General features: G+C 39.0%; 1 protein-coding gene and 1 long non-coding RNA gene across 3 annotated transcripts in view; one reads left to right on the forward strand and one right to left on the reverse strand.

The window, feature by feature from the left end:
• Window positions 1-16,865, forward strand: part of grm8b (glutamate receptor, metabotropic 8b) — a 332,946-nt gene extending 316,081 nt beyond the window's left edge. The window contains exon 11 of one of the 2 annotated variants that reach the window (XM_087311092.1): window positions 16,320-16,865. In XM_087311092.1, the coding sequence (XP_087167218.1) occupies window positions 16,320-16,369 (50 nt within the window). In that variant the 3' untranslated portion in view covers window positions 16,370-16,865. 2 annotated transcript variants of the gene reach the window in all.
• LOC147837856 (uncharacterized) lies at window positions 704-3,628 on the reverse strand. Its single transcript, XR_015526608.1, has 4 exons — window positions 3,574-3,628; window positions 2,226-2,331; window positions 2,031-2,101; window positions 704-808 (listed from the first exon to the last, which is right to left on the reverse strand). It is a non-coding gene; the product is annotated as an uncharacterized LOC147837856 (long non-coding RNA).
• Window positions 16,866-17,549: the final 684 nt, after the last annotated feature.

Below are 17,549 nucleotides of genomic sequence, written 5' to 3' on the forward strand. Positions count from 1 at the left end.
TATATTTATAATTTTATTTGTATTAAGTTTATTAAAAATGTATCAAGATGTATCTTTAGAATTTGGCACACACACATACATACATACCATACATATATACACACACACACACACATATATATATATATATATATACACATATACATATATATATATATATATATATATATATATATATATATATATATATATATATATATATATATATATATATATATATATATATATATATAGAAATGCAAATGAAAGAAACAAATTGTTCAAGTATCAGGGAACATCCTAATACACTTAAAATGTTGTTTAAAAAATAAAACAAAATAGTGATGTAGACATTTGACACATTAGCTTTCTCTTCTTTCTTCCTCCATCCCTGTCAGGGGCAAGTTGTAGCTACCTTGTAATGCATTTTTCCACTTCTTTATCAGTGGCGTGGTATGGACATTTGTCCTCACTCCATCTGTGATTAAAAGATACACAGATAATTAGTAGTGAACAAGTACTAATGTAAAAAAAAAAAAAGAAAAAAATAGGAAAAAAGTAGGCTACCTACGAAGCAAAAAAAAAAAAAAAATAAAAAAAAAATAAAATAAAATAAAATAAACTTAAAACACTTTGAAACTTACCAGTTTCTTCATTTGTTCGGGCTGCTCCTTTAGTTGATTTTCAAGCTTTTCCAAATCAAATTGGCCAAAGGAAAGTCAAATGTGTTTACATCTGGAATTTCATCACATCTGTTTTAATTTTGTGAGAATCAGGCCCAGCTGCTGCTTTATGACGTTGCATGATTTTAAAACTTCAGTCAGTCGTGCTAAAAAAGAAAAATAACAGATTAGTATAAATCAACCTGTAGCTTATTCTCATACAACTTCTGTAAATACAACAGTGGGTTAGACACTGCTGATATTATCTAGTTGATCTTTACTTTCTAGCTGCATTAAACCTTAACAAATTTAGTGATGTCTTCAATTCTTACAAAGACATCACGAGATGCAATAAGTTCTGTCTTGATCTCAAACTGCACTAGAACAAAGACTGTAAATGTTCATAGGTGTACTGCAGGAGTGTCCAAACTTTTTGGGCCGAGGGCCAGATGCAAAAAAACAAACGTTGTCGCGGGCCAAATTTTACATACATCACACAGACACGTGTATATATATATATATATATATATATATATATATATATATATATATATATATATATATATATATATATATATATATATACAGTTGAAGTCAGAATTGTTAACCCCCCTAAATTATTAGCCACCGTTTATTTTTTCCCTAATTTCTGTTTAACGGAGAGTTAAACATTTTTTTCCACACATTTCTAAACATATAAGTTTTAGTAACTCATTTCTAATAACTGATTTATTTTATCTTTGCCATGATGACAGTAAATAATATTTGACTAGATATTTTTAAGACACTTCTATACAGCTTAAAGTGACATTTAAAGGCTTAACTAGGTTAATCAAGTTAACTAGTCAAGTTAAGGTAATTAGGCAAGTTATTTTATAACAATGGTTTGTTCTGAAGACTTAAGGGGCTAATCATTTTGACCTTAAAATGGTTCATAAAAAAAATTTAAACCGCTTTTTATTCTAGCCGAAATAAAACAAGTCTTTCTCCAAAAGAAAGAATATTATCACACATACTGTAAAAATGTTCTTGCTCTGTTAAACATTATTTGGGAAATATTTAAAAAAAGAAGAAATAAATCAATGAGGGGCTAATAATTCAGACTTCAACTGTGTAGATAGACAGACAGACAGACCATAACAAGAACTGCTGCTTAATTGAATGCATTTAATAGCGACACCCGGTGGTTATTTATTGAATTACGTTCATTTTTGTATAGCGGGCCAGATTCTATTGATATTTATAAAAAGCCGGGCCGTAGTTTGGACACGCCTGGTGTACTGGAATGTACAGTATCTGTGCATCTTGATGGTGGTCTTAAGATTTCTGCCATAGTCATTGATGGTGATGGTACTTGTGGTGCTGCATTGATTTCTGAAATCTTCATACCTGCCTTTTATCCAGCCTCTTTGTTCCAAGTAATTTTTCTTCATCATGGTATAGATGTGTCTATACTGTCCCTTAATCAGATACATTTACAAAACAAAACATCACTTTAGTATAGTGCCAGGGCAAAACTCACAGGTTGTAATAGATCAATGACATAATGTTGACAGTATGCGTTTAAAATAATTGCAAACAAACCTGTTCTGTCTTTAGATGTATGACAGGCAATCATCATCCTCATCTGTCTACCAGTCAGAAATCACAGTTGCGTGTGGATGTTTGAGTCGAGCTTCCTCATATGCATCTATAATAAAAACATCACATTGTTGTTAACCTCCCTTAAAGAAAAGTTCAAATCCTGAAATACTATCAAAGTTAATTAATGCATATAATACCTATAGTGTAAATAATCAGTACACAGAAGGTTGCACAAGATTTATTCGGAGATTCATGCAGAGTGACAGCCTTATGAATCTGAGACATAGATTTGTAAGATGGTCAAGCACATGCATTATTCTGTACCCATGAAGATTAACCTACCATTGTGAAAAAGGTTTGATGATGATCGCCAATAACAATAAACCATTTCAGCTGTTTGTGACGCAATTAGTAATGTAATGTCTGAAAAGCTCAATTTATGTTGAAAATGTAGCAGCAGTTTACAGCTTATAATGGACTTTTAGCACACAACTATAACATGCCTATTCACGTTCAAAAGAGTGTGCCATTGACTTCTTTGGTCGTGATGTGCTGCAAAATGATCTCACTAACCTTTGTTAAACAAGAACAATAAGACTTAACCAACAAATATTGTTACCCATTCATTTAAATCAGAATTTATCACTGTCAATAACATAAAAAAAAACATCAAAATCTGCTTTAAGACGTTCAGTTTTACATTAACTGACCATTACAGCTTGAACAAAAGATATAATTGATTCACATAGGCTAACACATATGAATTAAAGTGCATAGTAATATATTTCTCTTGGATAATTTAAAGAGAATAGTAAACAGTCGAGTTTCGATCATTTTCGTGACTAACTGCATAAACAAGATAAACAATAATATTTTATTAATCCAAAACGATTAGTTTTTATTTACACAATCACAGAATTAATACTGTTGGATAAGTATACGCCTGTACAATGATTTTTTTCAACATCCACGGTACTTTATAATGTTAAATCAGGAAAAAAAAAACACGTTTTGCCAAGTTACTTAATGGATTCGTCTACAGAAACTTTCTTTAACGCAAAGTTAGCATACACACAAATTCGTTTCATGTTTCTTTAAAATAATTAAAATAGTTTTCAGTTACTACACACGTTACAATCTAACATTGTGTAAAAGGAAAAGGAACTTTCAGACGTGTTTGTAACTGTTAGCGTTAGCATACATTAGCTCCAGTCGTGTTTCTTAAAGCAAGTTACATATCGTATCAAACTGTTTTAAATTACTAAACGCTGTTACAACCAAACACCGTGGAAATGTTTTAAGCTCTAAATTCGCTAATTATACAGAACACAAGCAGTAAAAAGCTTACCTTTCTGACCGGACTCCACGTGAAATGTTTGAAAAACCAAACTTTTTCTTCTTGTGATCTTCGTGCCATGGTGGTTGACAACCAGCTTTTTGGAGCATTACCGCCACCGTCTGGATTGGAGTTTGAATCATGAGTTTAGTAACGCATGTGTTTATTATGAAACCAACTTCTGCTTTAAAAAAAAAAACAGTCAGCACAGGAGCGTGCTATCTCAAAAATAAGCGAATTTTACATAGTTTTTCTCTAGATGACATGTATAATCTATTTATAAATAATATTGTTTTGTTTGCGTCTAAACATTGCGACCATCCACACTAAATATTCTTTTTTTTTTTTTTTTTTTTGCTATCGTACCATGAATATTTTCTCAAATTATCATTGAACGTGAAGCTAACAGATTACTAGATAAAATAAGAACTTAATCGGTTGCCATCAGCCGAGTCCTTGCCAGAAGCGGCCAGGATATGGTTGACCGGAATCGGGCCAGTGCTTTACAGCCGCATCACAACCGCATGTGCGCGAGCGAGCTGCGGGCCGCTAGAGATGCGCGGATGGGCTATTATTTCATCCGCAACCGCATGACAAAACTCATCATCCGTCCGCCATCCATCCGCATTAACATTTTTGACCAATTTTTAAAACCGCACCCGCCCGCCATCTGCTGATTAGGCTCTTTATTTGAATGGCTTATTCCTTTTTATTATTAAATAAATGTTTCTTTATTGATCATTATAAAATAGAGAATGACTTTAATGTAGACATGCAGTTAATCCAAATGTGCAAGTCATTAATTGACGACGCTTTGAAGTGACGCTAAAGATACGAGGACGTGTCTTTTCACTTGATTCGATTCCTCGGTCCTTGAGTCTTTCCTTGCGTCCTTCCCTCGTAACGTTATCCCGGTGGGGTGGAAACACGAGGAAAGAGAGCAAGGAAAGGAAACGAGGATGCACAAATAAGAAATGAGAGGCACCCTATAAAGCTCTCAGAATATCAGCACAGCAGTGAACTCCGTCTCCAATCGGCGCACATGGACAAAAATAATTAAGTAGCCTAAAATTAAACTCACTATACTAAACAACTTTTTTTTTTATTGTAGCCTAATAGAAAACGCATTGACACATCATTTCAACATGCTGCTATTTAGCCTACTACTATATGCCTATTTCACTTTATTTTTAGTAAATAGATAGAATAAGTCATTTACATTATAGCCTAATAATGTTTACATTTGTAGTTGTCCATAGCAACCCCAAAAACGTACCTGCTTGCCTTGCACATCTAATTAATGGGCACAGTTTTTCGACTATTTTTTTTATTTTTTGCTGTGGATAGCTTGTAGAAATCGGAAACAACACAGTTCTGCGACAAAGATAAACCTTTATTGATATCTCTATCAGACAATACCTATTTTATATGCCAAAAGAAACAACAGGCAGTAAAAAAAATATTAACATAAATATCTTAATGTAGGCATAGGCTATAGTCGCATGCTTTGGCAAACAGTTGAAATTTTTTTTAATAAAAACGTCATATCGTGCCTAAGCCTTATAGGCTCAGTCACCCCCCCAATTAGAAATTAAATTAGAAAAATAGATATGCCATCCCTCTTTGAGTGAACATAAAGTCTGACCAGGCTAAAGTGCATGTATGACAAGTGCCCCAATAACCCATGGATTTAGGATCATCCCCATTCCCCTCAAACTTGAAGCATAACGAAATACTACGCCATTACAGTTGCGACAAAGAAATTCTGGCAAAATAACCTTAGCCTCGGAACGTAAAAGCGAGGCCAACATGTCTGGAATAGAATAGGCTAAACCAATATGAACGTAAAATTATCAGCTGACCGAACTCAAAAGTTTATATTGAACATATGTAGCCTAAATAACATAGGCTAATTGGTTTAATATGCCTGACCTTAGGTCTAGTTTGATTTTTTTCTTGGCACAATGCAGGAATAAAACAGCATCTGTGTCAGGATTCAGACGGGAGCGCCTGCATAGCCACTATAATGCGCCCTGCTGCACTGAAGGAGCGCTCGCTCGCAGCACTTGTTGCTGAAATGCAGAGAATTCTCTTGGAAAGGTGCTGCAGTCGTGGGAATGATGGCATTATTTCTCCCAAAAAGAAAGTAGATTTTCCTCTGCTGATCCGTCTATACGGAAGTTTGTAGAGGAATACTTCAGTACTTCATCCAGAATTAGTGTATCCGATTCCTCCTCCCATTCTGTAAAGTCAATCCTAGGCTTTTTCTTTGGTGCGCCAGCTATGCCCATAAAAACAGTACAACCGCCCGCCACCCGCCCGAATTTAATTAAAATATTATTTTTTCGTAACGTCATCCGCCCGATCCGCGGTTTATCCGCGGAGTCCGCGGCTATAACCGCCAACCGCGCATCTCTACGGGCCGCACTCGGCCCGGATAACACTCGCCGATGCCGAGTCGGAGCCGGAGGCGCCGGGGGGCAGCCGAGCTCGGGCCGATTACTGCCTGCTATCTGGGTAAACTTTGCAAGACACCGGCCCTCCAGGACAGAGTTAGGGTGTTAGGGCATGCCTGATAAAATAGAATCAGAAAAGACTCGAGTTGCGACTTGTGAGTTCATCCTGAATGAAAACGTGCAAATTCTCTTTCATGTATGTCTCCCCCTGGATTTGTGTGTGTGTGTGTGTGTGTTTTGACACTTTCCTGGCAGCAGCAGCAGGCAACTCATACAAATGTTAAATAGTGCAGTGATTGTGAGGAGTATAAGTACAGTATAATTTAGAGGAGAGTGGGGGTGTATTAGTGGAGCAAAAGAGTCAGTTAGGGGCGGAGTACAGAAGGGAGACAGTTCTGGGGAAAAAGCTGTCCCTCAGTCTGCTGGTTTTTGTCCAGGGGATTCTGAAGCGTCTGCCAGAAGGCAGGAGAGAAAATAGTGAGCAGGGTGAGAGGAGTCCTTAACAATACTGCGTGCTCGGCTCAGACAGTGTTTCTTCTGGATGTCCTCTATGGCTGGTAGTGTTGTGTTGGGCAGTTTTCACCACCTGATGCCGTGCCTTACGCTCAGCAACAGAGCAGCTTCCATACCAGACTATGACCCAATTGGTCAGGATGCTTTCTATTGTGAAGCGGTAGAAGTTCACCAAGACGGCTGATGAAAGCTGGCTCTTTTTAAGTTATCTTAAGAAAAATAAGTGCTGGTGAGCCTTCTTGACCAGGCTGGGGGTGTTGGTGGTCCAGGAAAGGTCCTTTGCGATGTGGGTCCCCAGGAACTTAAAAGATGAGACATGCTCAATGGTCATCCCATTGATGTGAATGGGATCATGTGAGCCTGTTCGTCCCTTCCTGAAGTCCACAATGAGCTCCTTGGATCTGTTCACAGGCATACAGTCGATGGAAAAAAGGGAGTAGAGGAAGGGGCTCCACCAGTGTTAAGTGTGGTGGTGGAGCAGATGAGGCCTGATCTAACATTCTGAGGTCTGTTAGTTCAAAAAGTCCTTAACCCAGTTGCAAAGAGACTTGTCAATATTCAGGTCTCTAAGTTTGATCATTAACTTAGAGGGTATGACAGTGTTGAATGCCGAGCACAAGTCAACAAACAGCATTCGTGCATAAGTGTTTTTATTGTGCAGGTGTTTGAGTACGGAGTGCAGTGCTATGGAGTAGCCTAATATGCTATTTACTAGCCTAATATGTTAAATAGATAATATCATTAAGTAATAAATATATATAAAAAGAAGCATTTTACATGATTCTTATAATGAGTTTATTTTTTTCTTTATTAAGCTAGAAACTAAAAAAAAATAAAAAAATAGACAATGAAAATATGAAATCCTAAACTAATTGTTTATTTGCTTATCACGGGCTGTAGTAAACGTGTTTGCTATCAAATTAAAGGGAACCATTGCAGTAATGGTGATCCACATGGACATTTAATTCATTTCGGGCCCTATCATTCACCCGGCGCAGTGTGGCGCGAGACGCGGCGCAATAGTCTTTTGGTAGTGCAGCTTGGCACAAGAGTCGTTTTGAGGCGTTGCGCTACGCTGTTAAATAGCAAATGCATTAGTGCTCATTTGTGCGCCCATAGGCGTTCTGGTCTAAAAAGGAAGGCGTTCTGAGGCGCACTGCTGGCTCGTCGCTATTTTGAGAAACTATAATAGATTTTTTATTAGACCAAAACTAACCCGGTCTAAACTCCGGCGCAGAGTTGCACCTCGCTTACGCACTTCTTAATACGCACTAGAGAGCAATAGGCAAATATCTTTACATATGAAAAAATTTATAGGATATAATAAGAATAGATATAGAATATAAATATAAAGGATTAAAATATTACAAAACATATTATTTTCTGGCCTACATATAAATATGAAGAACCACTGCTTTTATGTCTTCTTCATCTCGGGAGGCTTTTTCAGTTCATTCATAACAATTTGCTTTTGTATAATGTTATTATTATTAGCAGTATTATTTATTATATCCATGTTTATATTTGTTTTATTAACAAAAAGCTTAGATTTGCCCACCTGTCAGGTTTTAGACCATATGGGGCAAAGCATGTGTTTTAGGATGTAACTCAGGTTTTTGAGCACATTTTGCTATTATTATTAATTTATTCGTTTGCTGGAAATTAGAACTGAATTTAGAAATAGTTTTGAAACAAATATTTGCGCTTAACAAACAAAGGTATTTATTTATAGTCTAATTGATGTCTTTGCGTAAAGGTTTCCTTATCCAAGAGCGAAAGTAAAAGTGATCCATTATCTCTCATTCTCACGCAGTAGATGCTCTGTTTAACAGTTTTCTGTTAAAAAAAACTGTTAACTGTTAACTGTTTGCTAGTGAAATGCAAATTTTTTCCACTTAGACTTACTTTGCGTCCTGTAAATAGCGAATGCGCTCTTGGCACGACGCAGCTGGTTCTTAAAGGTAATGGGAGATGAGACTCTAATTGGTTTATTCTTAAAACACACCTATAACTCATTAAGAAAATAATCTCAACCCTTTTAGACCATGTGCCGAAGCGCAAGTCAGATTTCATGTCCTTAAATTAGCAAAAACGCGTCCTGACACGCCCTGAAACCATTTGCGCCCTGCGTTTTGCGTTTTGCGCGTGGACCGTCAAAATAGAGCCCTTCATTATAAACATAACACGACAACAACATTATTTTTATACTTATAAAAATAGTAATTTATCAGCATCTGCAGCTCACACAACACAGTCAGTGTGCGCAATGCAACATTATGATACTTTTGTGTGTTATATGTTAACATAGAACTCTTTTAACATATACAATTATTTGACCTTAGAATTGTAAAATGTCACAAGGTGCTCAAAACATTTTATATGAATTAATAATGCAACAATGGTTTATTTATTGCATAATTATATTATAATTTGTCTACACATATGTAAGTGCAAAAACAAATGTAGTTTCACGGCATGGCATTTATACATTTTTAGAAGTTTTTAAAACATAAAACGAATAAAAAACATTTCTAACAACTTTAAATATTTGAAATGTACCTTTACCATGGACACTATGTTGTTGACCAAACATTCATTGTATTTATATATTTAACATTAGATATACAGTATATTATGATGGAAACATCATTTTTATATGTACTATTCCTTAAACAATGCTTAGGCTGCACATGATCTTAGTGCTAATGAACTGATAATAAAATATATGTTTCAACAATGTTAGCATTGGTTACTCACCTTGGTTTTTATCTTGTTATTTGAAGCTTTTTTATTATGAGGAAATGGTGCAGATAAGCATGCATTCACTGGAGTATCATTGCTAATTCATTAGCCATGGTGCTTGCATTTTCTGACGCCAACACTACATGGAACATTTAGGCTTAATTTGCACTTCATATAAAACCTCATATAAAATGATGTCTGAGGCAATCTGAATTATTGGCTACAAGCACTTGGCAACACACTGTATTTCAAAAGCCAGAGTGGTATTACCTTTTACATGAGAATTTCCGATCATTAAACAGGGCAAGGGCATGCCTCCGCATTACTGTATAGAAGTTAATGCAAATGTTCAAACCCTCACTAATGTGCCATGACCCCTCAGCTAAAGCGCTCTTAACACTGGGCCAGTTCATAATGAGAGTCAAATGTACCATGTAAGGAATAAGCAGAGAATGCCATTTGGAGGGCAAAAACATGTTGGTGTTTCTTTTTCATGTTGTAAATGCTGCATTGTTTGTTCATTTTAACAACATTAAAATATGCTAATCAAGCAACATTGCTGTTGGTCATATTTGTACAAGTACTAGTTATTAGTGGCAGTTTAGACTGATCAATAGGGCAAATGAGTCTATTGTGAATAGTGATGTTAAGCAGGTCAGAAAATGTTGCATTATTTTGTTTATTTTACATTAAAATATGCTAATCTGTCAGCTTTGTTGTGGGTCGGCTCTATTAGACATTAGTAGCAATATAGACTGATCAATAGGGCTAACAGGTCTATTGTAAGTAAGCAAGTAACTAATGTGCTTTTATATAGAGCATTTATTGTAAATGGCCATACAATCATCTCACCACAACTCTTGGATGAGACATTAAACGGAGGTCCTGACATTCTAGGATCATTAAAAATCCAAATCCACTTCTCATAAAAAAGCAGGGGTGTAACCCCGGTGTCCTGGCCAAGTTCCCTCCCTTGGCCCTTACAATCATCTCCATCCACCAAATTAGTTCTGTCTCTTTACTCCACTCGATTGTAAATAATGTAGTGATATAAAGATCACAAAGTCCTTTTCAAACCAAGCAGCTTTCTGTTGGATTACATGCTACATTGTTGTGACTGACTTGAACTTGTAACAAAAACTGGAGTAATGTTATGGCCTGAGATTACCAAAATCTCTAATCTATGAATTCCAACTGAAGCAACTTAAGATATTTTTCTTGTTGTTGTTAGTTAGTTTGTTAGTTTACTCCTAAACTAAAACTCCGTCTTTTATGTTTTCCAAACCAATAAGAAATTTGTTTATCTTTAAAACAATAATTAAGATTCTTTAACCTCCTTAAAATCCTATCATACGCCCGTCGCAATAAGGCGCAAGACGTGTTTGCTGCAATGTGTTGCTATTTTCAGACCAGCAAAACCCTAATATTCACGTTTTGTGTCACGTTGTTTAAATGGCAAATCCATTTGTGCCACTTTGTGGACTCATGAGTTTGCTGGTCTAGAAAAAACGTGTGTTAAGGCACATTGCTGGCGCGTTGCTATTTTGAGGAATTAAATAGACTGCAATAGACCAGCTGAAAGCTGAGCACATTAGTTGTGTGCCTCAAACGCCAACACATTGCTTAATACACACAGGATGTACAGCAATACATAAACATCTTTACAAATTAAAAAAATAAAGAAGTAAAATATTACAAAATTATTAATTTTCTACATAAATATTAAACCACTACCTCCATTTCTTCTTCATCTCGGAGGGCCTTTTTCAGTTTATTCATGAAACTTGCTTTTGTATATGATTATTATTATTATTATTATTATTATTATCATTTATTATTATTATGTGCATTTTTATATTTGTTTTATTAAAAGATGTGTTATTAGATTTGTCCACCTGTCAGGTTTTGGACTATATGGGGTATATAGGATATGTGTTTAGAAAAAACTTTTTTGACCACGCTTTGTTACTATTGTCATATATTTATTTGCTGGAAATTAGAGCTGAATTTAGAAATAGTTTTAAAACAAATCTTTGTTCTTAATAAACAAAATTAAATATGTGAGGTAATGGATGTCTTCAGTAAAGTGCATAAAAATGTACTAATACTTTCCTTCTTAGACTTTACAGACCTGAAACTTGCCTATAGCACTTATTCATTGTTGCTCTTATAGTTGTGTAAATTGCTTCCTTGTTCTCATTTGTAAGTCGCTTTGGATAAAAGCGTCTGCTAAATGACTAATTGTAAATGTAAATGTAAACACCAGAACGAATCGCTTTCCTCCAGATCTTCCGCGCTGCCCCACCACTGGTACATCAGCGGTTGTAGCGATGATGCCATTAGCGAGGGCTCTGCCTGCCTGGTTAACGCGGGCCAGCCCCTCGTGGTGGCTCAAACGCACAATCAGACTCGGCTACGCGATTCAGTTCGCGAAACAGCCCCCCAAGTTCACGAGCGTGTATTTCACCAGGGTCAACCCCCTGTCCGCCCCTGTCTTGCGAGAGGAGATTGCTGCCCTCCTGGCAAAGGGTAAAATCGAGCCGGTTCCTCCAGCCGAGATGGAGAGCGGGTTCTACAGCCTGTACTTCATTGTACCCAAAAAGAGCGGTGGGTCACGGCCAATCCTAGATCTGCGCGTTTTGAACCGCTGTCTTCACAAGCTGCCGTTCAGAATGCTTACGCAGAAGCGCATCCTCCAATGCGTTTGTCCTCAGGATTGGTTTGCAGCCATAGACCTGAAGGACGCGTATTTTCATGTCTCCATTCTTCCACGCCACCGCCAGTTTCTGCTGTTTGCGTTCGAAGGTCGAGCATGGCAATACAAGGTCCTCCCCTTCGGGCTCTCTCTGTCTCCGCAGGTCTTCACCAAACTCGCGGAGGGTGCTTTAGCGCCCCTTCGGCTCGCAAGCAACCGCATACTTAATGGCTTCTAGATTGAGTCCCAAGACGCTCATGGCATGCACACAGAGTCTCTGTTACTGCGCTGTGTCGCCGCACCCTCAGCCCTTGGAACGACCCCTCATTCCTGCAGGCCGGTGTGCCTCAACTGTTGTTTCAACAGATGCTTCCAACACGGGCTGGGGAGCCGTGTGTCGCGGGCATGCAGCTGCGGGCCTGTGGAAAGGTGCCCAGCTGCATTGGCATATCAATCGTCTAGAGCTGTTGGCTGTGTTCCTCGCTCTCCACTGCTTTTTTCTGGTGTTGGAGCAGTCTGCTCCTCTGGAGTCATCCGCGGCTGAAATCGCTGCATGCCATTCACATCCCAGGTATGCTCAACCGTGCAGCCGATGCGCTCTCACGGCAGCAATTCACTCTGGAGAATGGAGACTCCACCCCATGTCTGTCCAGCTGATATGGGCGCGATTCGGGGAGGCCCAGATCAATCTGTTTGCTTCCCCCGAGAACGCTCATTGCCAGTTGTTCCTTCCCTGACCGAGGGCACTCTCGGCACGGATGCACTGGCCCTCAGGTGGCCTCGGGGCACACGCAAGTATGCGTTTCCCCCAGTGAGCCTTCTTGCGCAGCTATTGTGCAAGGTCAGGGAGGATGAGGAGCAGGTTTTGCTAGTTGCGCCCCTCTGGCCCAACCGGACCTGGATATCAGAGCTCTCCGTCCTCGTGACGGCCCTCCCCTGGCAGATCCCTTTGAGAGAGGACCTACTCTCTCAGGGACAGGGCACCATCTGGCACCCTCGCCCCGATCTCTGGAACCTCCATGTGTGGTCCCTAGACGCGAGGAAGACTTAGGTAGCCTACCGTCTGCGGTGGTTGATACCATCACTCAGCCTAGAGCCCACTCCACGATGTGCGCCTACACCCTGAAGTGGAGTCTATTCACTGAATGGTGTGTCTCTCGCAGAGAAGACCCCTGAACTTGCCAGATCAGTGTTGTGCTCTCTTTTCTCCAAGAGAAGCTGGACAGCAGGCTGTCGCCCTCCCCTCCCAAGGTTTACGTTGCCGCCATCTCCGCTTATCATAACGCGGTAGCTGGCAGCACCATGGGAAAGCATAACCTCATTATCCGGTTCCTCAGAGGCGTTAGGCGAATTAATCCATCTCGCCCCCCTCTCATGTCCTTTTGGGATCTCGCCCTTGTTCTCATGAGCTTGCGTTCAGATCCTTTCGAGCCACTCGAATCAGTATCCTTAAGATTTCTGTCCCTGAAGACAGCTCTGCTGGTCGCGTTGGCCTCCATTAAGAGGGTCAGGGACCTGGAGGCATTTTCAGTCAGTGACTCGTGCGTGGAATTCGGGCCGGATTTTTCTCACGTTATCCTCACGGGTTATGTGCCCAAGGTTCCTACCACTCCCTTTAGAGACCAGGTAGTAACCCTGCAAGCCCTGCCCCCGGAGGAGGCAGACCCAGCCCTTTCCTTACTCTGTCCAGTTCGCGCCCTGCACATTTATGTGGACCGTACTCAGTACTTTAGATCATCTGAGCAGCTCTTTGTCTGTTATGGCGGTCGGCAGCAGGGAAGTGCCATGACCAGTCCAAGATTATCCCACTGGATTGTGGAGGCCATTTCTTGTGCTTATTTGAGCAGAGGTCAGCCACGTCCCCCGGGAGTGCGTGCGCACTTCACTCGGAGCGTTGCATCCTCTTGGGCGCATTCACGCGGCGCCTCTTTAACAGACATCTGTAGAGCTGCGGGCTGGGCGACACTTTACAATCTGTGAGTGGAGCCGGTTTCCTCAAGGGTATTAGGTAACCCTTGGTGATTGAGGAAACAACTCGGTGGGGTGTTGTAATGCGCTTGCGGTGCCCTTTTTCCTTAACACGGAGAGATGTGCACCTTCCTGTCTGTCAGTAAAGTTCCCCATTCGGTGAGCCCTGCAAATTCCTCCGAGGCCCCCAGCACTGACTCAGTGGAGGAGTCACTTGCTGGCCCACTACGTTAGGTCTGCCCGCTGGTCAGCCCGCATTTTTGTGTATAGGTGCCAGCTCTGTGTGATCCTCTCTGGCGATCCCATATGCTTTTTCCGCCACGGTTCAGTACCCCCTCTCGGGTGGACCCGTGCCTTCCCTATACGCTAACCACCTTCTTATGTGCACTCCCCCTTCTTAGGGCTAGTCCACATGTATTTCCATTTTGTCTCCCTCATTGGGTGCGGATGGTCACCGCAGCATCCTCCCTACTGGGATTGCACGCTTCCCAATGTACTGTCGTATTTCCTAGAATTATCTAGACGCTAGCGACTCCCAAAAAAATATAGCTATTCCGTAAAACTTCTTTTGAAGTGGGGATAAGTTAGGGCCAAGGGCACGTTGGAGGACCGCGCCTTCCATGATTTGGGTTTGTCACGCTTGCTTGACTGCCCTCTCATCGGAGGCATTGGTAAGGTGCAGTCATTATGGCGTTTTCCATAGTCTCCCATACGTGGATTTTAACATCAAATCCACTTATAGCACTGGAGTTCCCCAACCGAAGGGGAACGTTCGAGGTTACAGAAGTGAAGTGCTATACTCCGTCACCATAATGACTGTCCCTTAGCTGTTTAAAAGTCTCTTCAGCTTAAAAGGATGGCGTTTGCTAGCGCCAGGTGTGCTTATATGCCGGGATAATTGGCAATGAGGCACACCTGTGCAAGCTTACGCTGCCAATTCATTGTTTTCATTGGCCCGTTCAGTACTCTTTCAGACAAGCGGCTTCTGAACCGAAACCTCCCATACGTGGATTTTAACATCAAATCCACTTAAAGCACTTACAGAAGGGTTACTTCTGTAACCTCGAACGTTTCCTCATCCACGAAAGAGAGAAAGAGAAAGAAAAGACGCTATTTGGAGGAGGCTTGTTCTTTATTCTCACATTGCAGATGCTCTGTTTAACTGTTTCTTCACTAGTGAAGCATTAAGTTTTTCAAATTGCAAAGTCTGCCATGTAATTAGCAAATGCCTCAGTGGCGTGACGCAACTGACTCTTAAAGGAAATGGGAAATGAGAGTTATTGGTTTATTCTCAAAGCACACCTAGAACTCATTAAGAGAATAAGCACAACCCTGTTAGACCATGCGCCATGGCGCAAACTCTATTTGTACGTCCTTAAAATAGCAAAAGTGGTTTCAGACACGCGCTTGATGCTTTTGCTCTTGCTCTCTTTGCATCTAGATCATTAAAATAGATTCCTAAATGTTTGTTTTTTTAGTAAAAAAAAAGCTTTTTACTCAAACTTCTATTCATATGCAAAAAAACAAAAAAAAAACAATGAAATCTGTTCATTTAAAGTGATCTTACCTTTCCAGAAGATTTAGATTAAGTTGTTTGATTGATCTGCATTCTTTTCATATTTTATTAAAAAATATGTTAGTGTGTTCCAAAAATTAGGCATTTTTTCTGGAGAAAAAAACTACTCCAAAAATGTAAGCCTTACCCTGACACCTTGAACTTTTTTTTTTTTTTTGTGAAGATAACATTTTTGATTATGTGCCTATTCATGCAGTTTAATTGAATTTGGACTGAACATTCATATCAAAATAATGCAAACAGCAGTGAAATTATATTATATTGTCAAGCAACTGATCTTTTCAACTGAAATTTAAGTAGTCTATCATTGAAACTCTGAAACTGATACAGTAAGACAGAAACAAATCATTCTCATTTAAAAAATAAACAATGCATTCTTTTTATCAAACAAAACCATAAAAACTGTTATAGCCTCAGTCACATTTATAATTTTGTGTTGCAAAATTGCTTAGGTGCAATAATATATCAAATAATCATTTTTATTTTATTTAATTTTGAAGCATGCAATGCTTTTTTAGAATGACTTGTTGAGAATGACACATCACACCTCAGCAAGTCCCAATAAAAAGATCTTACAGGATAGTATGTTATTACTTTCTCAATTGTTCCTTCCTGCTTTTAAATAAAACCAAGGAATCACTTTTAATCTATGAAAGAGTCAGAATTTCATTCTCAATCTCATAGAGAAATGTTCAGAATCTCTACACTTCCCAAGCCCTCAAACAGAATTATATCCCCCTCAATTTTCTTGCAGTGAATGCTTTCCAATACCCAGCTGTCTTCTTTAACTAGCTATTTTCCTTTTCAGCACCATCCACGAAAACAACTTACGTCAGCTACACCAATCATGCCATATGAGCGAACATCCTGAGAATGGTTTGGCATGGACCTGGCAGGCTTTAGCAAAACCGATTCCAATGACTGAAACCCAAGCATGAGACATCAGTGTTGTTTGTGGACAAGAGGATGGACTCTTGGACTTTTTTTTCCCTAGGACGCCTAGGTGGCCATCCAAAAAAAGGAGACAGAACCTGCCATTCACATTGGCAGCCAATAAAATAGGGCACTGACAAAGGGGTACGAGAAAAAAAAAATGCTAAAGTTTTAAGAAACAGAACAACTATTGGAGTCGATCATGTTACATGTTATTCTAATTGTAAGTATTTTGTGGTTGTGAAATTTTTTCATTCTTGTCCCACAGTGTCAGACCTGCATTGGAAAAAGCATTTGTCTCTTGTATTGGCTAAACTGGTCTATAACCTTGGGTTGTAAGTGTGCAAATGCCATGGTTGAAGCATGCAAATTGAATTTTTTATACAAATAATTTATTTATAATAAAGGAATGTTTTTGAAATGTGGACATTTGTGTTTATGTAAATGAAACGTAATTTTATGTAATTTACAGTACTGCAACTATCCTTTTTTAGTGAATAAATCTGTTGATTATCCCATTTATTTTATTGCAAATGTAAATAGTCTCAGGTTTCTAGCATATACAGTAATATAATCCTTGAAAAGAGAATAAGATGCTGTGTTGTGATCATGCGATGGAACCACCTATTAGGAGCTGCTAATAGTCTGAACGTATAAAATCAATCCAATTCCCTGAGTGATGCTACGTTTTCTTCTCTAAAAGTTGTGAGCGAGGAAAATGATGTGATATAAATTTTTGATCTGTTGACTGTAAAGGTTGGTCTCATTACACTAGAGATGCCCAAATTATGTCCCAAAGTTGGCCCATGGTAACCTTTGATTTGGCCCGCCATCCGATCTAAGATGAAAGGGAGAATGATGGGGATGGTATAGAGATTGTCGGTTTAAATCTAATGTAAACTTCTGTTTTATTGTTTAAAACTAACTGAAATCAAATGTTTTGATTAAATATTATAAACTAATCAGATTTAGTTTAAATGTACGTACTGTCACCTGATGGATAGAGGACAATGCAGAGACTTTGGTGAGCAAAGGCAAAGGCAGATTCTGCTTTACTCGTGTATTCAGCACTGAACTCCACTGTTCCCTGTTATGTTTTTATAAC

Source organism: Danio rerio, chromosome 25 (genome assembly GCF_052040795.2).
Source record: "Danio rerio strain M-AB ecotype USA chromosome 25, GRCz13ab, whole genome shotgun sequence".
NCBI classification, from domain to species: domain Eukaryota; kingdom Metazoa; phylum Chordata; class Actinopteri; order Cypriniformes; family Danionidae; genus Danio; species Danio rerio.